The 21,653-nt window shown below is 41.1% G+C and overlaps 2 protein-coding genes across 2 annotated transcripts in view; one reads left to right on the top strand and one right to left on the bottom strand.

Annotated features, from left to right (window-relative positions):
• Positions 1–21,653, top strand: part of LOC142025194 (scavenger receptor cysteine-rich domain-containing protein DMBT1-like) — a 903,096-nt gene that overhangs the window by 302,645 nt on the left and 578,798 nt on the right. The window lies entirely within an intron of this gene.
• LOC142025215 (butyrophilin subfamily 3 member A1-like) lies at positions 398–21,167 on the bottom strand. The gene is made up of 12 exons (XM_075017807.1): positions 21,095–21,167; positions 18,413–18,763; positions 16,797–17,081; positions 14,336–14,434; positions 13,963–13,989; positions 12,800–12,826; positions 10,129–10,155; positions 9,169–9,195; positions 7,315–7,341; positions 4,668–4,688; positions 4,330–4,356; positions 398–1,573 (listed from the first exon to the last, which is right to left on the bottom strand). The coding sequence occupies exons 1-12, from the start codon at positions 21,165–21,167 to the stop codon at positions 1,005–1,007; spliced, it is 1,560 nt and encodes a 519-aa protein (XP_074873908.1). The 3' UTR covers positions 398–1,004.

Here is a 21,653-nt window from a genome sequence, read left to right on the forward strand (position 1 = left end):
GTAGGCATATACAGCCAGGATGGTACTTTGTTATTCAAATAGATTATTTCAGATTGTGTTTCTCAGACAGCTGTTTTTCAAATAATCTTAATCTCCAGGTTTTTTAAAATTGTTTCCATTGTATTATAATAAGAAGCCTTTGGCAACAGCTATACTAACTAATTATTCCAAATTAACAGCAATTATTTTGAAATAACTGAGCTTTTGTCAAAATAACTTTGAATAATTCCTAAACAGCTTGGGCTAGTGTGGGAAAAGTAGAATATGACATCAGGGGTCATGTATTCATTAACTACCTCAAGAACTGTGATAGGGATAATTTTCAATTATATTATCACAGAAATGCGCACAGACATGTCCAAGGTTTGCTGACATATTGAACATTTTAATAAAAAAATACATCAACATTCCAACACCACTCCTTTTGAGTTCCATCAAAATGTAGTAAAAACATTCATGAGGGCATAAACTAAGACTCTATTTGTAACCTTAAACTTTCAATTTTCTGTATTGCATAATCACACACAGTCTGTATATTCTGGCTTCGATGTCATATAGAAGACCTAATATGCCTTTTTGGGGCATGCAGTATCTAGTAGAAATTTCATGTATCTTCATATCTGTATGGCTCTTAATTAGCAACCGAACACCTGCAAGATCCTGTCGTCTTCCCTTGTGGGCCACTATCAATAATCGTGCCTTTTCTAACTATTGCCATATTGCTTCACACTTTCATTCTCCCAGAATCTGAACATGTCCCCAAGACTTTCTCATTTAAATAATTTCCTAGTTTATAAAAAACAGCTGTTAAATAAAAAAACTGTGAAGGCAAGTCTGTCACATCTGAATATTTTATTTCAACTGTGGAGTCACCCTGCCTATGACAGCTTCTCTTTCACTTTTTTCTGTTTTTATTGTTGTATTTTTTACAGTTTCCGATGCTCCCCATGTTGACGTTCCCTTCTCTCCCCTACAGAGAATTTTACTTCTCCAAAGTAATTAGTTCACTTGTCCTTTCTCAGAGGTTTTAAAGGTATGGGGGCTGTGATGGGGTGGATTGCTATTGGCTTCTCCTTTCCTGTATTGGTCCCTGGACTGAGAAATGGGTAATACATATATTTCTCCTTGAACTCTGCAGGGATCTCTGCAAAAGGGAATGTCTGAATTACATCATAAAATGAGATTTTCCCCCCTTCCCAATCCAGAAACACCCCAATCACTTTATATTTTAAATTATCTTTCTTTTCAATCTTAGCATTTTCTATGTTTGAAGAAAAGTCCCCCTTGGATCTGCGCAGAGACCAATATCCTTCCTCAGGGAGTTTCTCTGCCTTCTGTCTCTTCACTGTCTCCTGCACAGCCTGACTCAGCACCCCCAGTTCCCAGTCCACATTGTCCCCCACCTCCACCTCCCAGTACTGCCTTCCAGCTGCAAACCCCTCCTTCCCCACCACAAGAGAGACCACAGAGGGTGCAGCCGGCTCTGGGGATGCAGGCTCCCGCCAGACTCTCTTCTGATCCTCTGACAGTTTGAGTTCTGGGTGTTTGCAATTCAGGTCCAGAGTGATGGGAACTGGGGGTGAGAAATAAATAGTAAGAGTCCCTGGTTAGTCAGGAGTGGCTCAGTGCCATTCATGGTAACAGCGAGAGAGAATAAATGCAGGGTGAAAATAAATATAAAATGACAAATTCATATTAACTTCCATATCAGCAGTAGTTTGTGAGAGCAAGTTACACTCTCTTCAGGCAAAGTTCAGTCCTGGGGGAAGTACAGGGGATGTTCTTCCCACTCTTGCACTCCAGTAGGAACTCTGGCTAAGCATCTTGCTGCTCGGCCTTGGCCCTGGCCCTGAGTGAGCAATGTCAGATGGCTCTGGCAAAGAAATGTCTGGAGGTGAGAGGCAAGCTGCTTTGAGAGTCACAGTCGGGGGCAATGGGCAGCGTGTTGCCTGTTTGTGGCTCAGACCTGTCCTGCTGTGCTGTGGCTGGGTGGTTCCTGGATGTGTTACTTGATGCTTCTACCCCTTCCATGAACACAGGCAGGATTCTCCTGATGTGTGGCTATGGAAGAACATGAGGTAAACTACGAAGCGTCTGATCCTAACAGATGCTTTGCTCCATGGGCCAGCAAAGCAGATAGAAAGATAAACAGCTTAATTCACTGCAACAGATCAGTCGATGAGGACAGAGTGCTCAGCAGCCTCAAAGACGACATTCTGTGCACTGTGAAATACACACACACACACACACACTGCATAGCAAAGCCATCACAGATGGCCAGAGGGAACTAACATTCCAGTGTTGTTTACTTTCCCCAACTGCATTTTAAAAAGGGTTCAGGGGGTGATTTAATCCTGGTCTGAAGCTCTATTGTGAAATTACTTTGTCTTTAACTAAAAGTCTAACCTTAGTCTTGATCATCGAGAATCAGCTTCCGTCCTGGAGCTCCCAACAGCATGGAGAGTGTCAAGCAGCTCAGACATGTGAGATGGTGCAGCCTGGAGCCCTGCTCTGCCTGGAGAGCTCTGGGGATGCTTCATGAGCCTCTCTGTCAGGCTGCCAGTTTAAATTCTGTATGGCTGCAAAGGAATTCATTCTTCTTACCCAGAACTTCATTGTCTTCCCTTCTGCACTGTTTGTGATACCTACATTTAACCCTGGTGCTCACACTCACAACCTTGGTATTACAATCACCTTGTCCCCCTCCTGACAAACCTTGTCTCCTTTCTCCACAATGTCTCAGCAATTCACCTCTCTTCCTGTCGCTATGACTGAAATGCTTCTGTCCAGTTCTTGGCCATCTCATTCCCACATTTCCTGCCACCGCCACCACCACCTCTTTCACCTCCCCAGTTTGCTCCTCGCATCCCAACTTTCAATTAACCCTCAGCAGGTCAAGTCAGGCTCCTCAGCAGGCCTGTATCACATGGCGTCACCTGTCAGTCACCTTCTTGGATCTCTACACTGACTACTTCTGGGCCTGCTCAGCACGACTGAGGTTTTCACTCACATCTTCAAAACTCTGCACTAGACTTGTACATCTCTTGCTTCATTGCTCTGTCTCTCTTACTCCATGAGACTCCCACCCAAACTTTCTGCTTATTCCTTTCCCCCTCCCTTTTATGCCATCCTACTTATTTCCTCTTGTTTGTGGTGATCCCTCTTCTCTTCGCATGCCAGGCACACATGCACTCTTCACTGAAGTTTATTCTTAGGTAAGATGTCATTAATGTTAACACACCACAGAAAGCTATTCCAGAAACCCACAACTATAAAGTAAAGGCCCCATTTAGGTCTGGCACAGAGCATGCACTGTGTGACTATTATTCTCTATTTATTTAGGCAGCAATAATGGGACTTGTCCTAGAACGGTTGAGCCTTAGATATAAAAGTATAAAAGGGCTGGTGAGAGACCTAAGCCCTACATTAAAGTAAACATTATGAGCAAAATTCAGGCCCTGTTACGAAGGAGATTCCTGTTTGCTGGTTCACTGCTCAATACGTGAGGCCTGGACAAGGCTGAAAAACACACACACTCCTTAGCACTTGAGTACCCATGCATGCACATCCCAGGTGGGCAACACCAGAAAACAGATGCAAGGTAGTGTTGGGACACTCTGACCCCCTCCCAAGCTAAGGTCAAGATGACAGTGTGATGGATAATGCTGTGGTACAAGGGAATGGGTGGTAAGTCACCATGTCAGAGGGGTGATCTATAACTTCTTTGTATCAGTGTTCAAAGGAAAGATCATGGAAGGGATGTATCTGAATTAGAGGAGCAGACAGTGCTGCTCACTGAGCTGAGTCCATTTTAAGGTGTACATATCTGAATAGTCCTGCAGAGGCTGCTGGGTGCTAATACAATGCTTCATTTACAATAAACCTGGCTGAGTGTCCTCACTACTGAACAGGTCTGTGGTCATATTAAGCACTTCAGTCGAGGATTGCCGTTTCAGCTCCGCATAAAGACAGCTCAGCACACAGATGGACACAGCCAGCAACTTACAACAGGACTAGTCATACGCTTAGTGTTTAGTGTTTTAACATAAGCATGTGCTGGACTAGTGTCTTCAGCAGTCGTGACAGGCACCACACCTTCAGCATGTCTGTACAGCAGTGAGCTTGTGATTAGTGGTTAAAAGATAATTATGCCTATGGAAAACAGATAAATAGAATCTAATTCAAATTACAGATTGAGAAAAGTAATACCTGCTTATGGCAATTGTAAGTATATCCAGTAATGCATTAAATTTATACTTATTTCAAAGATTAATCTTAGAAAGAAAATACTTAATTTGTAATAGACTTACTGCACGTTCTCCAGCTTACCTGCATAGCTCTGAGCTCTTCTGAAATCTACAAAAGGGAAAAAAGTAATTACTGCCTTGACAGTCTAAGGTACAGTGAAGTACAGTAAAATGTCAAATATTTTCTTTGACTAGCTGTGTGTGTATATGCCGATAGCTCACTCATCTCCATGCTGCTTTGCCATAGCTAATACCACCACCACTACTGCTGCTACTAAACCCTCATACTCTCGAGTGGAGCAGAGGTCATCTACAAGTCTCCCCCACTTCACTCTGTCTTGGGACAAAACTTCTAGCTTATACATGAGTGACAACTTTCATTTGAAGCATTGGTGGATTATTTAAAACAAATCAACTTACCCAGCTCTGCTGCAAGTCGATCTGAAATGAAAGGGTGCTCCGGTCACTGACACAAACTTGTACTTTTCTGATATAGTTTTAAGAATTCTGACAGTGCTGTACAAGTCATGCTCAGAAAATGGGGACCAGCCGTGAAATTTGTATTTGTGGTAGTAGCAGGCCCACTGATGAGTGGGGACAAGGGAAGAGGGCATTTGCCTTGGGGCCTGGAACTCTGGGCCCCTTTGAAATACCATGGCAGTGCTGTGCCCACTGCACCGCACTCAGCTGTGAGGTAGCATGGGGAGGGGCAGGGCTGACGGCCCTAAGTCCCTCTCTTTCTACACTTGGCCCCACCCATTCTCGGGGTGGAGATCTGGATCCCAGTCCCATCTTGTCCGCAGGCCCATGGTGTTTGTCAGCCTAGCTGGGTAGTAGCTCTTTAACTATGCTAATGATCCCATTACAGCTAATGGAACCAGTTGCTGTGAAAGAACTGGGCTCTTAGTTTCAGACCTTCCATACAGGAAGAGCGGCAATAACATGGCCATGGAGGCTGAGATTCAGTGAGAGCTGCGCACCTGTTACAGACAGAAATATTCATGACAAATGTTTATTCCAGTCTCTGTGCTGTGACTATCAAAGATACAAATCAGCTAGGAACATTGGTTCATCCCATTATTTAAATGCTGCTCTAGTATGTTCACATTCATTTGTCAATAGTGTTGTCCCTCTAACTCAGCCATTCAGAGTGCCCTTAGCCAAAAGTGACTGCCTTATTATGTAAACTACCGTGTTTATCCTATAAACTGGCAGGGGAAATAAGCATTTTGCGTTCTTATCTTAAACAAACCCATTCATGAGTGTTGTCTAGCACCTGTGGAATCCAGTATCACCCACATTGAAGCAAATGTGCAGTGTAACTAAATGAGCCAAATTAACCCCTAGTGGAGTTCCAGTGACTGTCAGAGTTACAATACGTATCTTTAATAAAACCCCCATGAGCTAATACGGCTCATCTCAGCACTATGGTTTGTGCACATTGTATAATTATGTAAGTGGTCCTGTAAAAGCTCTCACTACCCTTAGTATTTAGGACACAGTGCTAATGGAGGCAGGGAGAGAACATTTTGATGATTTTGCAAGTATGGGTATCGCCAGCACCTTCTGTTGTGAACTGTATTTCACAAGCCTTGTACAGTAGAACCCCGAGATACATACACTCAAATTGCACGAGTCTCTGGTTAATGTAACTGAATGACTCCTGGCTGCTCACCTTTCAGGGGAGTTGAGAAACTGATCATTGCAGCAGTGCTGGTCAACTTCCCAGTTCCTGTCAGCAAAGGCAGCTGACAGCCTGACTCTTGGCTGCTGTCACTGACATGAGCTGGGAAACTGACCAATTAAGCAGCGCTGGTCAGTTTCCCCTCTCCTGGGAGCAGCTGGCAGCCCAGAGACAGGCTCTCCACTGCCTGCCACCCAGGGCAATCAGGAAACTGACCAGTGCTGCTGTCCTGATCAGTTTCTTGCTTCCCTGAGTTATATGAAATTTGACGTAGGTGGGGTTGTGCAAGAATTCAAACTGTCCATAAATTGGGGTCTACTGTAATTCCAACAGCTACTGAAGATATTTGCTTTGCTGAAGCAATGTGAGCCAGTCATACAGAAATAGGAAAGGTCGGTTTCATCTGTGCTATTGTCTTGAAAGTCCAAGTATGTAGCATCATAGCATCATCCTATCTAGTTTCCTAATAAGCTTGAGAGCCCCTTTGGGCAGGGGCTTTGTGTTCTGTGTTTGTACAGTGTCTAGACCATTGGTGTCCTGGTCCATGACTGGGGCTCATGGATACCACCATAATAACCCTAATAAATAACATACATCTGGCACTGTGGGGTCTTGGACGACACGTGGATCTAGGTGCTACTGTAACTAACCTGATAAATACTGTACACGACCTAGAGAGTGCAATGACTAGGATTCTTGATGCTACGATAATACATCTAGCGCATATTTTATAGCTTCATGCACAATGGAGTTTGGGTGGGGACTGTTGGAGTTATGGTAATGTGTGTCCACTGCTTTTTATATTAGGCAAAAAAGGCTGATGCTCAAAGGAGAATATTTCACAGTCCCAAAACAGTGGGGATCAGAGGAATAAAGATTCCCTTTCATACACACAAAAAAACACAGGGGATCATGCTGTGAAATTTAAAGGCAGGTACAATACAAATAAGTGGGGGTACTGTTATTCCCACAACCCCCTCAACCAGCCATGTCGTCATGGCCAAGTGCATAAATGGGTTCTCAAAAGGACTAATATGTTTATGGAAGGTAGGTCCCTCCGTGGATGTTAGCCGATAAGGTTGGGGATGCAACCTCATGATCCTGGTGACCCTAAATCTCTGAATGCCAGAAGCCAGGAGGAGAAAGTTCACATGGATTTCCCCAGAACTGTCTGCTCTGTACACTCCCCACTGATGTCTTGGTATTGGAAAAAGGATGGTGATCAAAATGGACACTTTTTGGCAGATACTATGTTCTTGAAATCAAATCTCACAGTCCAGTATTTGACCACATTTATTGGATTCAGGGTGCCAAAGAATGGCTCACCTGACGACTCTCCTCTTTTAATTTACAACAAGTAATGGAATAGACAGGCTTTCTTACCATTTTTTTCTTGTATTTCTTGAATTTCTGCAAAACAGTAGTTAAAATTAGTGCAATGAACAAGAGGGAATATGAACTGAGAGAGTGAACTAAGTGCTGGAGATCTCTGGAGAACTTTGAGTCCATTTATAGAGATTTCTGCTAAAACACGTGCATGGCAGGAATCTTGCTAAACTATCGGTATTTACTAGCTATTTCTGACCCAGTCTATGGACCATTTATTTCAAATAGTTCTGTGAAAAACACATGAAGTTGAGTTATCTGTCATTACTTTTATTATTTGTAGCATATCTACAGAACGATTCTCCCATTAGGAGCATGCAATATAACCTAACACTTTCCTGTACATATGATTTTTTTGCTACTCAAGGATTTTTGATAGAAATATTTAGCAGCTTAGATGTTCATTATTCTTTAAATGCTCGTATGTTTGCTTAACCTTTATATTCTCATTAAATGATGGAGAAGGTGAATATATTTCAGAGCAGTGACAAAAATTTAAATAAAATAGGGAAATCTGAAAACTTATTGTTTGTTAAAATTGTTTGCATTTTTTCTCTTTTTGGGGAAGACTTGGTTTTAGGTGGATTATAAATGAAATTTGCTTTAATAAAAGACTTGCAGGTAAATAGCTAGGAGGCCTATTGGCTCATTGTTCTGTGAGTTTTGAAACATGAGGAAATGAAAGATGAAAAATAGGCAGGAGTTGCAGTTGCAGGTGGAATAAATAAATTGCTGGAAGAGAGAAGAGAAACTATACTGGAGAGATCAGACAGGAGATGAAGGTTACAATCTCAACTCTTATGGATTGCAATAGAAAGCCAATGAAATGACATGGGGAGAAGTGAGGACTTTTGATCAGGTAAAAAATTAGATGATTTATCAAGCAGAATCTAGAACGATGGAATGCAGGAGGGTTGTGGTGAGGGTCTAGCAAGTTGTAAATGTGGATATTACAGTGGTCAAGCTGAAAGCTGGAGAAGCCTTTTTTGGTGATGGAAATGGAGTCAAAAAAGCCAGTGTCATTATGGACAAATATAGTCAAATCCCACCTACTCCATTAGCCTTGGGGAAAATGGAGAGAGAGGAGAGGGAAATAACGATAAAGCTTTATTGCAAGTGGGAAAGAGAAGGGAGCAAGAAAACAGGAATTCTGAGAGAAGAAAGTTTGTATTTGAGTTGGTATTAGCAAGACTACCTGAGAGTGGTATCCAAAAGGCAGTCAGAGGCTACACCTACACTTACTGGGAATGTTGACAGCTGCTACGCAATCTTAAAATCAATTTTGCAACTATAGACATTGGTCCCTGTTTTCACTGCAGAAAGTTCATAGGAGCTCTCCTCCAGCTGACATTCCTTAATCCTTGTGGCTTGCAAAGAGTTCTGGGTTAAACATCAATCCTGGCATGTGCCGTTTCACGCATATACAAAACGTACCCTGGAAGAGCAAACCTAAGTGTTCGGTCTTCCATGGCTAGTGTAGACCTAGCCAGATGTATAGGAGGGGAGAGATGAGATGTGAAGATGATCTGTGTTACTTTGGTTTAGAAGTGTAAACTATGTGTACAAATGATGTTTCACAAGAAAAGAGAATAGAAGATCAGAGTCAAAGCAATGCCAGTGGAAATTGCTATCTAGTCTCTAGTACTGAAATAATGATTATGATATCTGTAGTTAGGCAAGTTTGTATGATCACGTTTTATAGTTCATCCACATTTATTAATAATCTCTGTCCAGCAATTTAAACTAAAACAGATATTTGTTCCAATAAAAATATACTGTTCATATTTGTAAAGCAGCTTATGGCAAAGCTCTGTCTGTCTACAATGAGTAGTTTATTAAAATGAGTCTTACCTGTTAGATATGTTCTTTTGTTTGTCTCTAAGAGTAAATGAATAAAACACAAAAACAAAGGCATGTTAGTGGAGTGGTGATTTGCTTTCATTTGGAGAGTTCCTAGATTGCAAGGAAACCATTGTTATCGTCTCGCCTGATCTTTGATAAAACAGGCCACCAAGAAACTACTCCAGACTGATACCTGGGGTCCTGGGTGAAAAGCTATGATATGAGCAATTATCTTTTTTTCCATATTATCCCATTGTTAAACTGGCTTAAAGTATTTCTGAAATGGATATGAAACCTGTAATTAAAAGTAAGGTTTTTCATTTAATAGGTTATTTATAAGTATCTCCACACGCATACAGGAGCATTTCACCCAGAATCGCAGGGTTGGAAGAGACCTCAGGAGGTCATAAAGTTCAACTGCCTGCTGAAAGCAGGACCAATCCCAACTAAACTATCTGAGCTAGGTCTTTGTCAAACTGAGATTAAAGATCTCTAAGGAAGGAGATTCTACAACCTTCCTAGCAAACCATTTCAGTGCATCACCACCTTCCTAGCAAAATATTGTTTCCTACTATCCAGCTTACACCTTCCCCACTGCAACTTGAGACCTTTGTTTTTTATTCTGTCATTTGTCACCCCTGAAAACAGCCTCCATTTAGAATCCTCATGTAGGTATTTGAAAGCTGCTATCAAATCCTACTCTTCTCTTCTGTAGACTAAGTAAACGCAAATCCCTCAGACTGCCCTCATAGATCATATGCTCCAGCCCCCTAATCCTTTTTGTGGAAAAATTAAAATGGAAAAGATTTGTTCTCTGCCAGATTTAATCTTGAAAATCTAAACTCATATAAGGACTTGATTGGATCTGTCAACCAACAAAACTACTTGAGGATGTTGGCTTTTCCTCTGAGTGCGCATAGACAAACACAGAAAGGAAATAACTGATCATAAGAGCGCTTGTATTCTCACCTAGTGCATTCACCAGACGTTCTTTTTCTGAAAGAAATAATATTTAAATATCATAAAATCAAAGTAAATGTTGTTGAGTATATGATATAGCATTTATGAAATATGCATTATACTTTACATCTATATCTATAGTTTGCTTTTAAATATATCCATTCATGCTCCTTGGGTCAAATTCTACTGTCAGTTGCATGGGTACAAAATATGCATCACTCACTACATTTTCAGATATAACTTTCTTTGTAGGCCTTGTTCAGAAAATATTTTTCATTTCCCAGGGGGGAAAAAACTAACATTTTAACAAAAAGTCAAAGTTTAAAATCTTCAGGTAAAACTTTATAATTTTGTTTTAGAAGGGCTTAGTTTTTGTGTGAATACTGTAGGTTCTCCAGAAAATATAAGCACTTTCGGGGTCGAGGAGAAGTGGGGGTAAAAAAAAAAACCAAAAAACGATTTTGTCCTTATTGGAAAATGTGGTGCTCCTGGGCTTTGACACTTCTCTCACATACACCGTTAGACATTAGATCAGTTTTAGTTAACAAAGAAGTGCTGCCGAGGGTCAAAGTTTTCTCTCAGCCAACATAATATGTTGACATAATTCAATCTGGAGAGTCTCCAGATTGGAAAGGGCCGTTCTTAATTGACACTGCCTCTTTAAGTGTCAATGTATCTGTATCATGGGCCAAAATGATTAAATAGATTTCAGTCATTCATGACTCAAAATCTGATGGTAAATTTTGAAGTAAATTGTAAAGCATAGATTGTACTTACTTATGAAGGTTTTCTTTTGTTATATGACAGCCTAAATATTACTCTTGCCTAATCTTTCATATGCAGTTATTCAGTCATTACATGAATTGTATTAAATTATGCTTTTAGGCTGAGTCTATATGGACCTCTAGTGTGGGCAGTTTGATGCTAACGAGAAGTCTAGCAATTGCAAATGGCTGCTGATTAGCATAATCACACAATTAATTAACATAGCCTGCAAGATCTTCCTCCCGGCAGCGGTCTACATTTTTTCAGGCATAAGGAGCTGGCAACAGAGGGGGTTTTAGCCAGAAGAGGCATATCTGCATGGCCTGTTTACTGCCAGCAACAGCCTCTGCCAGGAGGGACATCTTGCAGGGCTGTGCTAATTAACTTCATGATTATGCTAATTAACAGCCAATTGTAATTGCAAGACTGCTCGTTAGCATCAAACTGCTGATGCTAGGGGTCTGTGTAGACCCAGCCTCTGTGATTTACTCTTTTGCTCTATTTCCTGCATCTTGTAGTGGATTAAGATTCACTGTTAAAATTTTGGGGATAGTCCGTATTCTCTTTGTTTGTTTGTGGTGCTCACTGACCCTGATGTTAGTTTTGATTGGATAGATTAGCACCTAATGATTTTGGAGTTCACTGAAGCTAATTATCTCTTTGAAATTTGAACAAACTCTTAAGTATTATGTGGAATTTCATCCTAGGCTTCTTTCACTTAAATGCATCAGTGATCTTATTTATGTTCCTGTAGTTGGAAATGTGGGACTGAAATACAGAAGCCCATAGGACTGGAAAATTACTGACTTATTTTTTCTTTCCTTTCCTTTTTCCAATATATTTTACATTTTCTTACTACCTGAGAGACAGTGTAACCACCAGTCTATGTTTATAGATGCCCACATTTCCTGGCTTTTTAATTATTTGCTCTGTGTTTCCTAAGGAGAGAACTTTGCATACTGGGTAGCAAAGTTCAATCACTGCAAAATTCCCCCTGGTGAATAGCGAACATCTTAATTTCTATTTAAGACCTCAGACTAACTGTGAGCCCTGTATTGGCACCATTCTAAACTGATGGGAATGAGCTTTCCCTAAGCAACTCCTCTACGGTGAACTCTCCCAGGGCAAAAGGAATCAAGGTAGGCCTCACAAGAGGTATAAAGACTGCGTGAAGGCCAACATTCTTAATGCTGGTTTAAAACCAGATCAGCTAGAGCGGCATGCAAAAGACCAAACAGGCTGGTGTGCTCTCGTATGACATGCATATGACAGCTTTGAAGAGCAGTGACACGTACACCTGATTGATGCTTATGAGAGGAAGAAAGCAACAGCAGAAGCCATGCTAACAGAGCCAGGACAAGTCTCTTGCCCCCACTGTGAATGCCCATGCCATTCAAAGCTTGGACTCCTCGGTCACATGCGACTCCACAACCGATGAGCTTGTGCAAGCTCAAGACTACCTATGTATAATCCTCATGCAACAAGTAGACAAAAAGCTGTCAGCAAAAGAATCTCTCCTGTGTCATAGCAATATCTATGCTGTCACCTAAGTTAGTGTAACTTACATTGCTCAGAAGGTGGTGTCTTAGTATTCCTGAGTGACAAGTCTTATGTGGACCTAAGTTGTAATGTGTACATAGCTTAAATCTCACACAAATCTTATTTTGAGGGCACGAGTAGGTTTTTAGAGATGAACAAACCTATTGCAATCTCTCAGTGGTGGACATTTTATAATATAAGAATCTCTGACTCTATCTATGTCCTTAATGCAGTTTCGATACCTGGGTAAGGACTGACACCTTGTTGATTCGTTTCTTGAAAAATTTCGGCAGCTATGCAATACTGTCTCCAGCAATCTGAGTCATGGAAATATGCCTAACAACTGATATTATATCATACCAAAATATATATTTACCTTCCTCCATTGCTTTCTTTTCCTTTACTGAAAATGGAAGGAATTGCATAGCAACGTTAATTACTCTTATAAGGTTCCCAAAGCCTTATATCAACCACAAAACAGCTTTAAAATACCGGGCAGACTTTCTCCATGTAAAGAGAACCTGCTTTATGAGACAGAAAATGGATGACCAATCATGAAACATATAATCTGCTGAAGAAGACTGAAATAAAATGTTAATTAAGGAAGATTTTTTAATAGATATTATGAGATACTGAAATTTCTAAGAGGTGCCATGGTTACCCACAAGGGAAATAAGTGGTCAGAAGAGCTAGATTCTGACCCAGTTTATTGAGAGAGTCCAGGTTTTGCCCTGGTCCTGAATGAACCTTGTGGACCAAGAGCAAATCCACAATGGTTAAATATAATTCACAATCACCCAGGGTATATTGGGACATGTAAGTGATTTTTGCATTTACATGAGCAGCCACTTTCTACAACTGTTAACGATTAAGGGACAATATTCAAGAATAACAAGAAGTCCTGTGGCACCTTACAGACTAACAGATATTTTGGTGCATAAGCTTTCGTGGGCAAAGACCCGCTTCATCAGATTTGACAAAGAGGGTCTTTGCCCAAGAAAGCTTATGCTCCAAAATGTTAGTCTATAAGGTATCACAGGACTTCTTGTTCTCAAAGATACAGACTAACAGTTACCTCTCTGATACCAATAACCAAGAATGTCCATGTGAATGACTGGAAGAAGGATAGCCTGCATGGGATGTATTTTAATAACAAGATTTCTTTGATAGGAAAAAAATAACCCCAAAATTTCCTGATGAGCAACCAATGACAATAGTCAAAGTTGCTCAATGCCCCAAAAAAGCCCACAGCTCCCATAAAATCACTGGATGAATATTGCAAACATTGAAAGCACACAGCTGTTGACCACAGTGAACACAGAACAAGCCCATCCATCTCCTGTACTCTATCAACAACTTCAGATCAGAACAGCAACTGCTCTGGTAACCTTTTCTTCTAGAGTCATAGAAATGTAGGGGCTGGATGGGACTTGGAGAGGCCACCCAGTACAAATTCAACAAGTTCCCCTGTGGCTTTGTCAAAATGAAGAGTATAAAATATGTTCATATTAACTCACATTCACCTTCCCAGTTACTTACCTGAGCGAGATGTTGTATCATTATTATCTGAAAAACATTAAAGTGCTTTATGAAGATAAGACACTTTTCATAACACCCTATAAAAGTTTTGATGGAAAGAGTCACTGGCAAGAATGTTAGGTCTATAATCCTGACTCATCCACTGGTATCTATTCTGGTCTTATGTATATGTATAAGTAATTTTAAAATAGTCTTCTCAAAACATTTTGCCTGGTAAGCAATTATTAGGTACAAGGCTACATGATATTCTCAATCTTCCCCTAGAAAACTGATTTAATTTTTGCTTATTGTTATTATAGTTCAGGATTTCTATATAAACTTATTTGGATATTTTAATAGTATTTGTTGAACTAACGTGCAAAGAAATACTTACTTTTGAGCTTATACCCCACAGCAGCAATAACGGCTATACTAAGAAATAAAATAACCAGGAAAGCAGCCATCCAAGGAGAGGTGGTTGGGAAGAAAACATCTGAAAAATATGTGCAAATATAAATGTTTCCTTCATTTAAAAAAAAATTAAAGTTACAAAACTAAACAGTCTGTCTGAAGACCCAGTGAAATCAGGTTTTACTTAAATTTAGATTCCAATGATTCTTCTTGGCAGAACAAAGTCTAGCTGAATTTAGGTCAAAAGATTCTCCCCATCTTCAAGATAACATGGAAAACAGAGTTGTGGGCCATATATCTCTCCGTGTGTTCTGGAAAATAAGTGATATGTAGCTCACCTTACTCATGCACATAGAAATACCAAAGATATTGGCATGTCTTACCTGGATAAGGTTTACTGGATTTACCTCAAATACTCTTTCAGCACTAGTATTCGTGCAGAAGTTTTATGTACGCTCAATAAAAGGCTTTAACCAGCAAATATTTAAATTGTAACTTGTTCTTTGCCTGTCCGTGAAGTGCTGAAAGTAATGCCCAAGAGACCACATGAGCACAACATAAGGTGCTGCTTACTAGGAATCTCTTTGCCATTGTATTCCCACCAGAAGTAGCATAAAATACTAATACGGGCAGACAGATCCTCCACTAAAGGAGGGAGGCAGAGACTCAAAGTACTATCATTGGTGGTATTACTCAAGTTAACGATAGGAGTCGTTTGTCTGTGTGCACTGAATTTATCTAACCTCTTCAACAGCCATGTATTGTAGTTGAGATAAATGTTACTGCCTCCCTATTCATGTGGGGAACATGAGCAAAATTAAACAACCTCTCTGAGGACGTAGAGGAAATCAGTGGCAAGGTCTGAACTCAATGCAGAATCTCTGAACCCAAAAGACATGAATGGGAGAACTCAGGCAGGTGAATGCTACAAAATAGGAGGAAGGGCTATAGAATTTGCCTGCTAATCATTGAATAACAATAAAAAGTTATCAGAGAGGTAGCTGTGTTAGTCTGTAGCTTCAAGAACAACAAGAAGTCTTGTGGCACCTTATAGACTAACAAAGGGGCCCCAAGATGACTTGTTAATAAAAAGTTAGTGACATTAATATTGAAAATGTATGGGCACAGAAGTCAGGAGAGAGACAAATGAAAGTTATATACATGACCTTAACCTTGCCCTCTTTTTGAACAATACATGGATACATTGAATGAAACAGTTTGCTCTCATTAGCTGTGTCTACACGTGCACGCTACTTCGAAGTAGCGGCACCAACTTCGAAATAGCGCCCGTCACGTCTACACACGTCGGGCGCTATTTCGAAGTTAACTTCGACGTTAGGCGGCGAGACGTCGAAGTCGCTAACCTCATGAGGGGATCGGAATAGCGCCCTACTTCGACGTCCAACGTCGAAGTAGGGACCGTGTAGACGATCCGCATCCCGCAACGTCGAAATTGCGGGGTCCTCCATGGCAGCCATCAGCTGGGGGGTTGAGAGACGCTGTCTCTCCAGCCCGTGTGGGGCTCTATGGTCACCGTGTGCAGCAGCCCTTAGCCCAGGGCTTCTGGCTGCTGCTGCTGCAGCGGGGGATTCATGCTGCACGCACAGGGTCTGCAACTCGTTGTCGGCTCTGTGTATCTTGTGCTGTTTAGTGCAAGTGTGTCTGGGAGGGGCCCTTTAAGGGAGTGGCTTGCTGTTGAGTCCGCCCTGTGACCCTGTCTGCAGCTGTGCCTGGCACCCTTATTTCGATGTGTGCTACTGTGGCGTGTAGACGTTCCCTCGCTGTGCCTATTTCAATGTGGTGCTGCACAACGTCGATGTTGAACATCGACGTTGGCAGCCCTGGAGGACGTGTAGATGTTATTCATCGAAATAGCCTATTTCGATGTTGCCACATCGAAATAGGCTACTTCGATGTAGGCTTCACGTGTAGACGTAGCCATTTATATTTAAATACCATGCAACTTGTTACATATTAATATGCTTAGAAGGCCATGTGAGCACTGACTCATTACGTGGAAAGAAAATACTTAAATGTACTTGCAAAAATTACGATTTTCAAACTTTTTAATTTAACCTAAACAAAATGAGTTTTTGCTGGAAATTGACAGACAAGTATTTAAAAGAAGATAACCCTTGCTCCAATATCCGGTATTTCAACGCTAGTCATCAAAATATTGTACAAGGGAGAGCTAGAGCATTATCTGGAGAAACTGAAGCACTGAGAGGGGACATAGTTTGCCCGGTACCACCCAGCATATCTGAAGCCCATGCAAGAATAGCACTCAGCCCCCCTACATCCTAACACAATGCTCCATTCACTAGGCTACCCAAACAATAGGTATTTATTTTTTGCCAGCTGGCGAGAGATAAATGAGACTCATTTCATTAACCAAGCAGCATCTTTACTGATGCGTACAGCCACTGACTTCTGTGAGTGCTCACCTGAAATCAGGACCCTGGACTCACTTGCTGTCTTTAGCATGTTGTTGATTATTTTGCAGGATACTTCATTGTCGGATCCGCGGTCTATGTTTATGGAACTTTCAATATTGTAGATTCCAGCAGGTGTCTTTTTGAGGATGGTGTTTCGCTTTTCTGTTCGTTTTTCTCCTTGACTGTTTAGCCACAGAACCTGGGGCTCAGGGAACCATCCTTCTGACCTACAGGTAAGGCCAATCCCCTGGTCTGCATAGTCATCCAGGAAAATGGAAGCCTCACCACCTCTTGCTACAAAGAAGGAATAAATATTATTACCGTCTCAATCCCCAAAAGTGCTGAGTGTGGGGGACTTCCCACTGCCTTTTATCACGCTCCTTGAGGATTCTGACAATTTTTGATCCCCTGCTTATGAAATTACAGGGCAAGAATTCTTCCTGTGTTAAATTTAAAATAGCGACGTATCTGAAGAAACCCATTTATTGGAACTTTTTCTCTTTGCCCATAGAAGTTCAGAACCTGTCAAAGACCTGAAAGCCTTTCTGTGAACATACTCCTATTTATCTACCTATTTTGGTATACAGCTGTGGTGAAAACGCAGCTTGTTTGTTTTTTTTCCTCTCTGTTTGTTGGAGTCTGCAGAGAAGCATCAACTTGAGCTTAGCAGCAGTCTGAAAAGTCAGTCGAAAGCAAAACAAAGAAGCAGTCAAGTAGCCCTTTAAAGACTATCAAACTAAGTCATTAGATGATGAGCTTTTGTGGGACAGACCCACTCTTTCAGATCATAGCCATGCCAGAACAGACTCAATATATAAAGCAGAGGTCCAAAAAGTGCTATTAAGGTTGACAAATCAGAAAAATTGTTATCAAGGTTGACAAATCAGAAGAGTAGAGGGGCAGCAGGATAGGGGTGTGGGGTGGGGAAGTCAAGAGTTAAAGTATGTAAAAAAAAAAAAAGTCCTTATAATGGGCTGGCTAATTGCTGTCCCAGTTCCAACCATGTGTTAATGTGTTGAATGTGAATATAAATGAGAGTTGTGAGTATTCTCTCTGTAAACGATTGTTTATATATTGAGTCTGTTCTGGCACGGCTATGATCAGAAGTGGGTCTGTCCCATGGAAGCTCATCTAATAAATTATTTTGTTAGTCTTTAAAGTGCTACCGGGCTGCTTTTTTGTTTTGGTAGAATACAGATTAATACGGCTATCTCTCTGTCACCAGCTTAGAGCAAAGTGAAAGGAGCTGGGTCCCTCTGCTACAAGGAGCCTCCTGCTTTGTCCCTTTGGTTTTTGTTATTGTTTGCTCGGGTTTGGGAATCCAAGACGCTGTTATTTTGCAACCTGCCAGAAAAGGCATTTCATGTCTTTTGTTTAACTTCTGTGTTTGTGTGCTATGAACACATTGTGCAGCTAATTGGACCGAGTCCTGGTGTAACCAAAATGGGTCAGATCACATTTTTCATAGACAGTTTCCATACATAATTAAACTCCTAACAAACACCTATTCTCTGAATCAAATTTGCCTTCAACAGAATTAGTCTGTGGCTCCTTCACTCTTTTTGGCCTCGTATGGCTAGAATCAGTATTACCTTAGGCTGATGAGCAAGAGCCAGGACACTCACCTGCCACCTCCAGTTCAACCACCACTTCATCATACCATGTCTCCAAAGAGACACTGCAGGTGTATTTCCCCTTGTCAGAGACCTTGACATCCTTCAGGTATAGCGAGACATTGCCTCTTTGAAATTCAGTTAGAAAGAACTGTGTTCTGCCTTGGTATCTCTCATCCTGTCTCTCCACTTTATTTTTTCCAACATAGGTGCTCACGTCTATTTTGTCTGGGGGTCTAGAAAGTATCCACTGGACATTAAGTGTATCAGGGCTATTTTCAGGCGTCAGCTGGCAAGGCAAGACAGCCCCTTCTCCGATGACAGCAATGACAGGATTCTGAGGAGGGATGATTCTAAACCGACCTGTGTGTAGACAGAAACGGAGGTTGTATTGACTGCAGATGCTCTTGTGTGTGAATTCTATACAAAACTGAGGCTAGAGCCTAGATCTTTCTTGGGCCCTGTGAATGAAGCAGTGCATTGCTGTGGTGCCCACGAAACAAAGTGTAGAGGAAGTACAATACCTGAAGCAGAAGGGTTAGACACGTGCTGATACCTTGTACTAGCAGCAAATTAAAATGGCAGTGCTGACTCAGATATGCTGATTAATGTATTGGGGGAGGAGCTAAGGACACAACACTCATGATCCAACTGCTCTGGGGGTTGGATGCGTGAGCGTAAAGCTTCACCTTACATCACCATGCCAGGTTCTAAGGCCTGGAACCTCATTCTCCTGCAGAGAAACGCAGCCCCTGTTGGTATCTAGCCCAGGGTGATTGGTTTCTGCTTCCATTAAGGAGGCAGCTATGAAATGTAAATCCAAAGGTGCAAATATGGCTCCAGTTCATTTCCCATCATTCCAAGAAGACACCATTCTTCCCCTATCACACTGAATGCAACAGATTCACCTTACCCTCCCAAGGCACAGCAAATAACTTTGATTTCTCACTTAACAGTATTGAACAGGGACACAAATTTATGTGCTACCATCAGTTTTTCCACAATTTATCATAAGGCAAATAGAATTACTGTTTCAGTGATCACTGAAGCAGACAGGAGAAACTTCTTCATTTTCATAGAAGCTTCAACAGCTCATGATGTTTCATGGAGCTGGACAAATAACAAATGTTACCTTTTAGTGGAAGCTTGGAAAAATTGGAGAAAATTTGCTTTGGACTGAAGTGAAACTAAAATTTTTTCAATTTTTGAAGACTCAGAAAAGTCATATTGGGATTTTTGCCAGAGTCATGATTTAAAATCTGGACCTTTCATCTCCAACCAAAGAGCCCTAACCAGGAGGCTCAATGGTGTAAGAAAAAATGGGCCATGTTGTAAGAAAAGAGTCACAGCAGTACCCCCATATTCTCCTGCTGTTTTAATGATCAGCAAAACTATTAACATCAAATTGGCAAATAGTGTTGGGTCAACTGAACCAACCATTTTCCTTGAATAAACCATTTGGCTGAAATAATTCACCCCTCTCTAACTGCACATTTACACAGTGGGGAAAAGTGGAACTGGGAATGAACGGCCAAAGCACCAAAGCTTCTTGCAGTTGTGATGGTGATAGCACAACCATGCACAGACAATGCATATACGTAGATCCTTAGATTCCAAGGCCAGAAAGGACTGTTGTGGTCACCCAGCCAGACCTGATCTGAGGAATTCCTGGCAACAATTCTCAGGACAGAACTTTTTTGCGGGGACCCCTCTTCAATCTTAATTTAGAAATTCTCAGTGTTAGAGAAATTACCGTGTGTGGTATTTAGACAGAGACATATTTTGCCATCCGTTCTCACAATGACTAACTCTGTGATTTGTAGCTCAATTTCATGCGGGCTGTCACTGGAAATAGATGCTACCTAACATCAGTAAGGCTATGTCTACACTAGAGAGTTTTGTCAACAAAACTCACGTAACATCTACACACACAATGTGTTGTGTTTTGACAGAAACTGTAGGTAAAAGTGCTGTGTAGACGCTCTAGGGGCCCTTTTTTCAACAGAATGGATCAAACTATTCATCCACTTTTATGTGTAGACGCAATGTGCTGAAAGAAGTTTTTGTTGGAACATCTCTTCCAACAGTAACTTCTGTAGACAGGTGCTTCTAGTGTAGATGTAACCAAAGTGTCTTGCTTTGCATATGGAAAGCTGTGCCCACTGGATTTTGTCCTTATACATTTTCCACAGCTGTTCCATAACTGTGGGCTTCAGTGATGTGGGTCCATAGGTATTGACCATAGCACATTTGGATTTTGATAATGAATTTTAATGGGCATGTAGGAAATGAGAAACTGCCTAGTAAATTGGGCAAATGAACGATGACAGTCCCACATTAACTCGTGAGAGACAGAGTGAGTTAAGTGGTGCATATGCCTTGCATTAACAGGAAAAATTACTTGCTTTCTGAACAGGAATACTTTTTTCTGCACAAATAAGGTATATTAGAATAGTACATAATCCGGCGATTTCACTTTAATTTGAGGTAGGTTTTTGTATGTGAGGTTGAACAGGACAGAAGGGACTAGTTATAAAGCAATGTACCTACAAAATATTAGACAGTTTTTAATGAAATACCATACCTTGCCAAATAAAGGAAGACATGAATCTCTTTTGGGGGAGTTCTATGTTTTTTTAATCTATGGTTTTCCATTGACCGTGGTAAATGTTTTTAACACAAAATGCTATTTACCTGTAATCAAATGGGGTATCAGTAGAAAGATCACTATGGGAAGGGCTGTCCCCCAGTGAAATGTGGACCCCATCACTGTGCAGGCTTTCAGTACAGTGCTAGGACCGTGATTGAAACATCCAGGGCAAATGCTTGAGGCTTTCGGTCTCTTCTAATGCAGAACACAAAATGACAGCAGTGAGAGGAGGCAAGAAAAAATAAAACACATATAGACATGGGAGCTGATCCTGCTACCAACTGGAGCAGGACTAGGACCAACATTGCTATGTATGCCAAACTGTTTTGAAATACACCCCTTTCAGATGCTACTTTGTCCTTTCTAACTTGTGCAGAACTTTTATTAAATTTATTGATGATTTTCCCTTGGGAAGAAAGGAATAGGTAGTGCTGACCAGGGCTCTTGGGAAACGCCTAAAGGTTATAAAGAGATTTTGTCAGAGAGTCTCTAATTTAAAAAAAAAGTATATGTAAGTTCTTCATGCTAAAACATGATCAGAGGAAAATTGCCATCTTGTCTGACACTGGGGACAGAAGTGAGTTTTACAGAACTGAAAGCATA

This window comes from Carettochelys insculpta, chromosome 22 (assembly GCF_033958435.1).
Source record: "Carettochelys insculpta isolate YL-2023 chromosome 22, ASM3395843v1, whole genome shotgun sequence".
Lineage (NCBI taxonomy): Eukaryota > Metazoa > Chordata > Testudines > Carettochelyidae > Carettochelys > Carettochelys insculpta.

Coding starts and splice junctions, on each gene's coding strand:
- LOC142025215 (XM_075017807.1), bottom strand. CDS start 21,167: ATGGGGTCCACATTTCACTGGGGGACAGCCCTTCCCATAGTGATCTTT. Junction 7,342..9,168: donor CAAAAGAACATATCTAACAG/GTAAGACTCATT, acceptor ACTGTTTTGCAG/AAATTCAAGAAATACAAGAA. Junction 4,689..7,314: donor AGAAATACAAGAAAAAAATG/GTAAGAAAGCCT, acceptor CTTTCATTTCAG/ATCGACTTGCAGCAGAGCTG.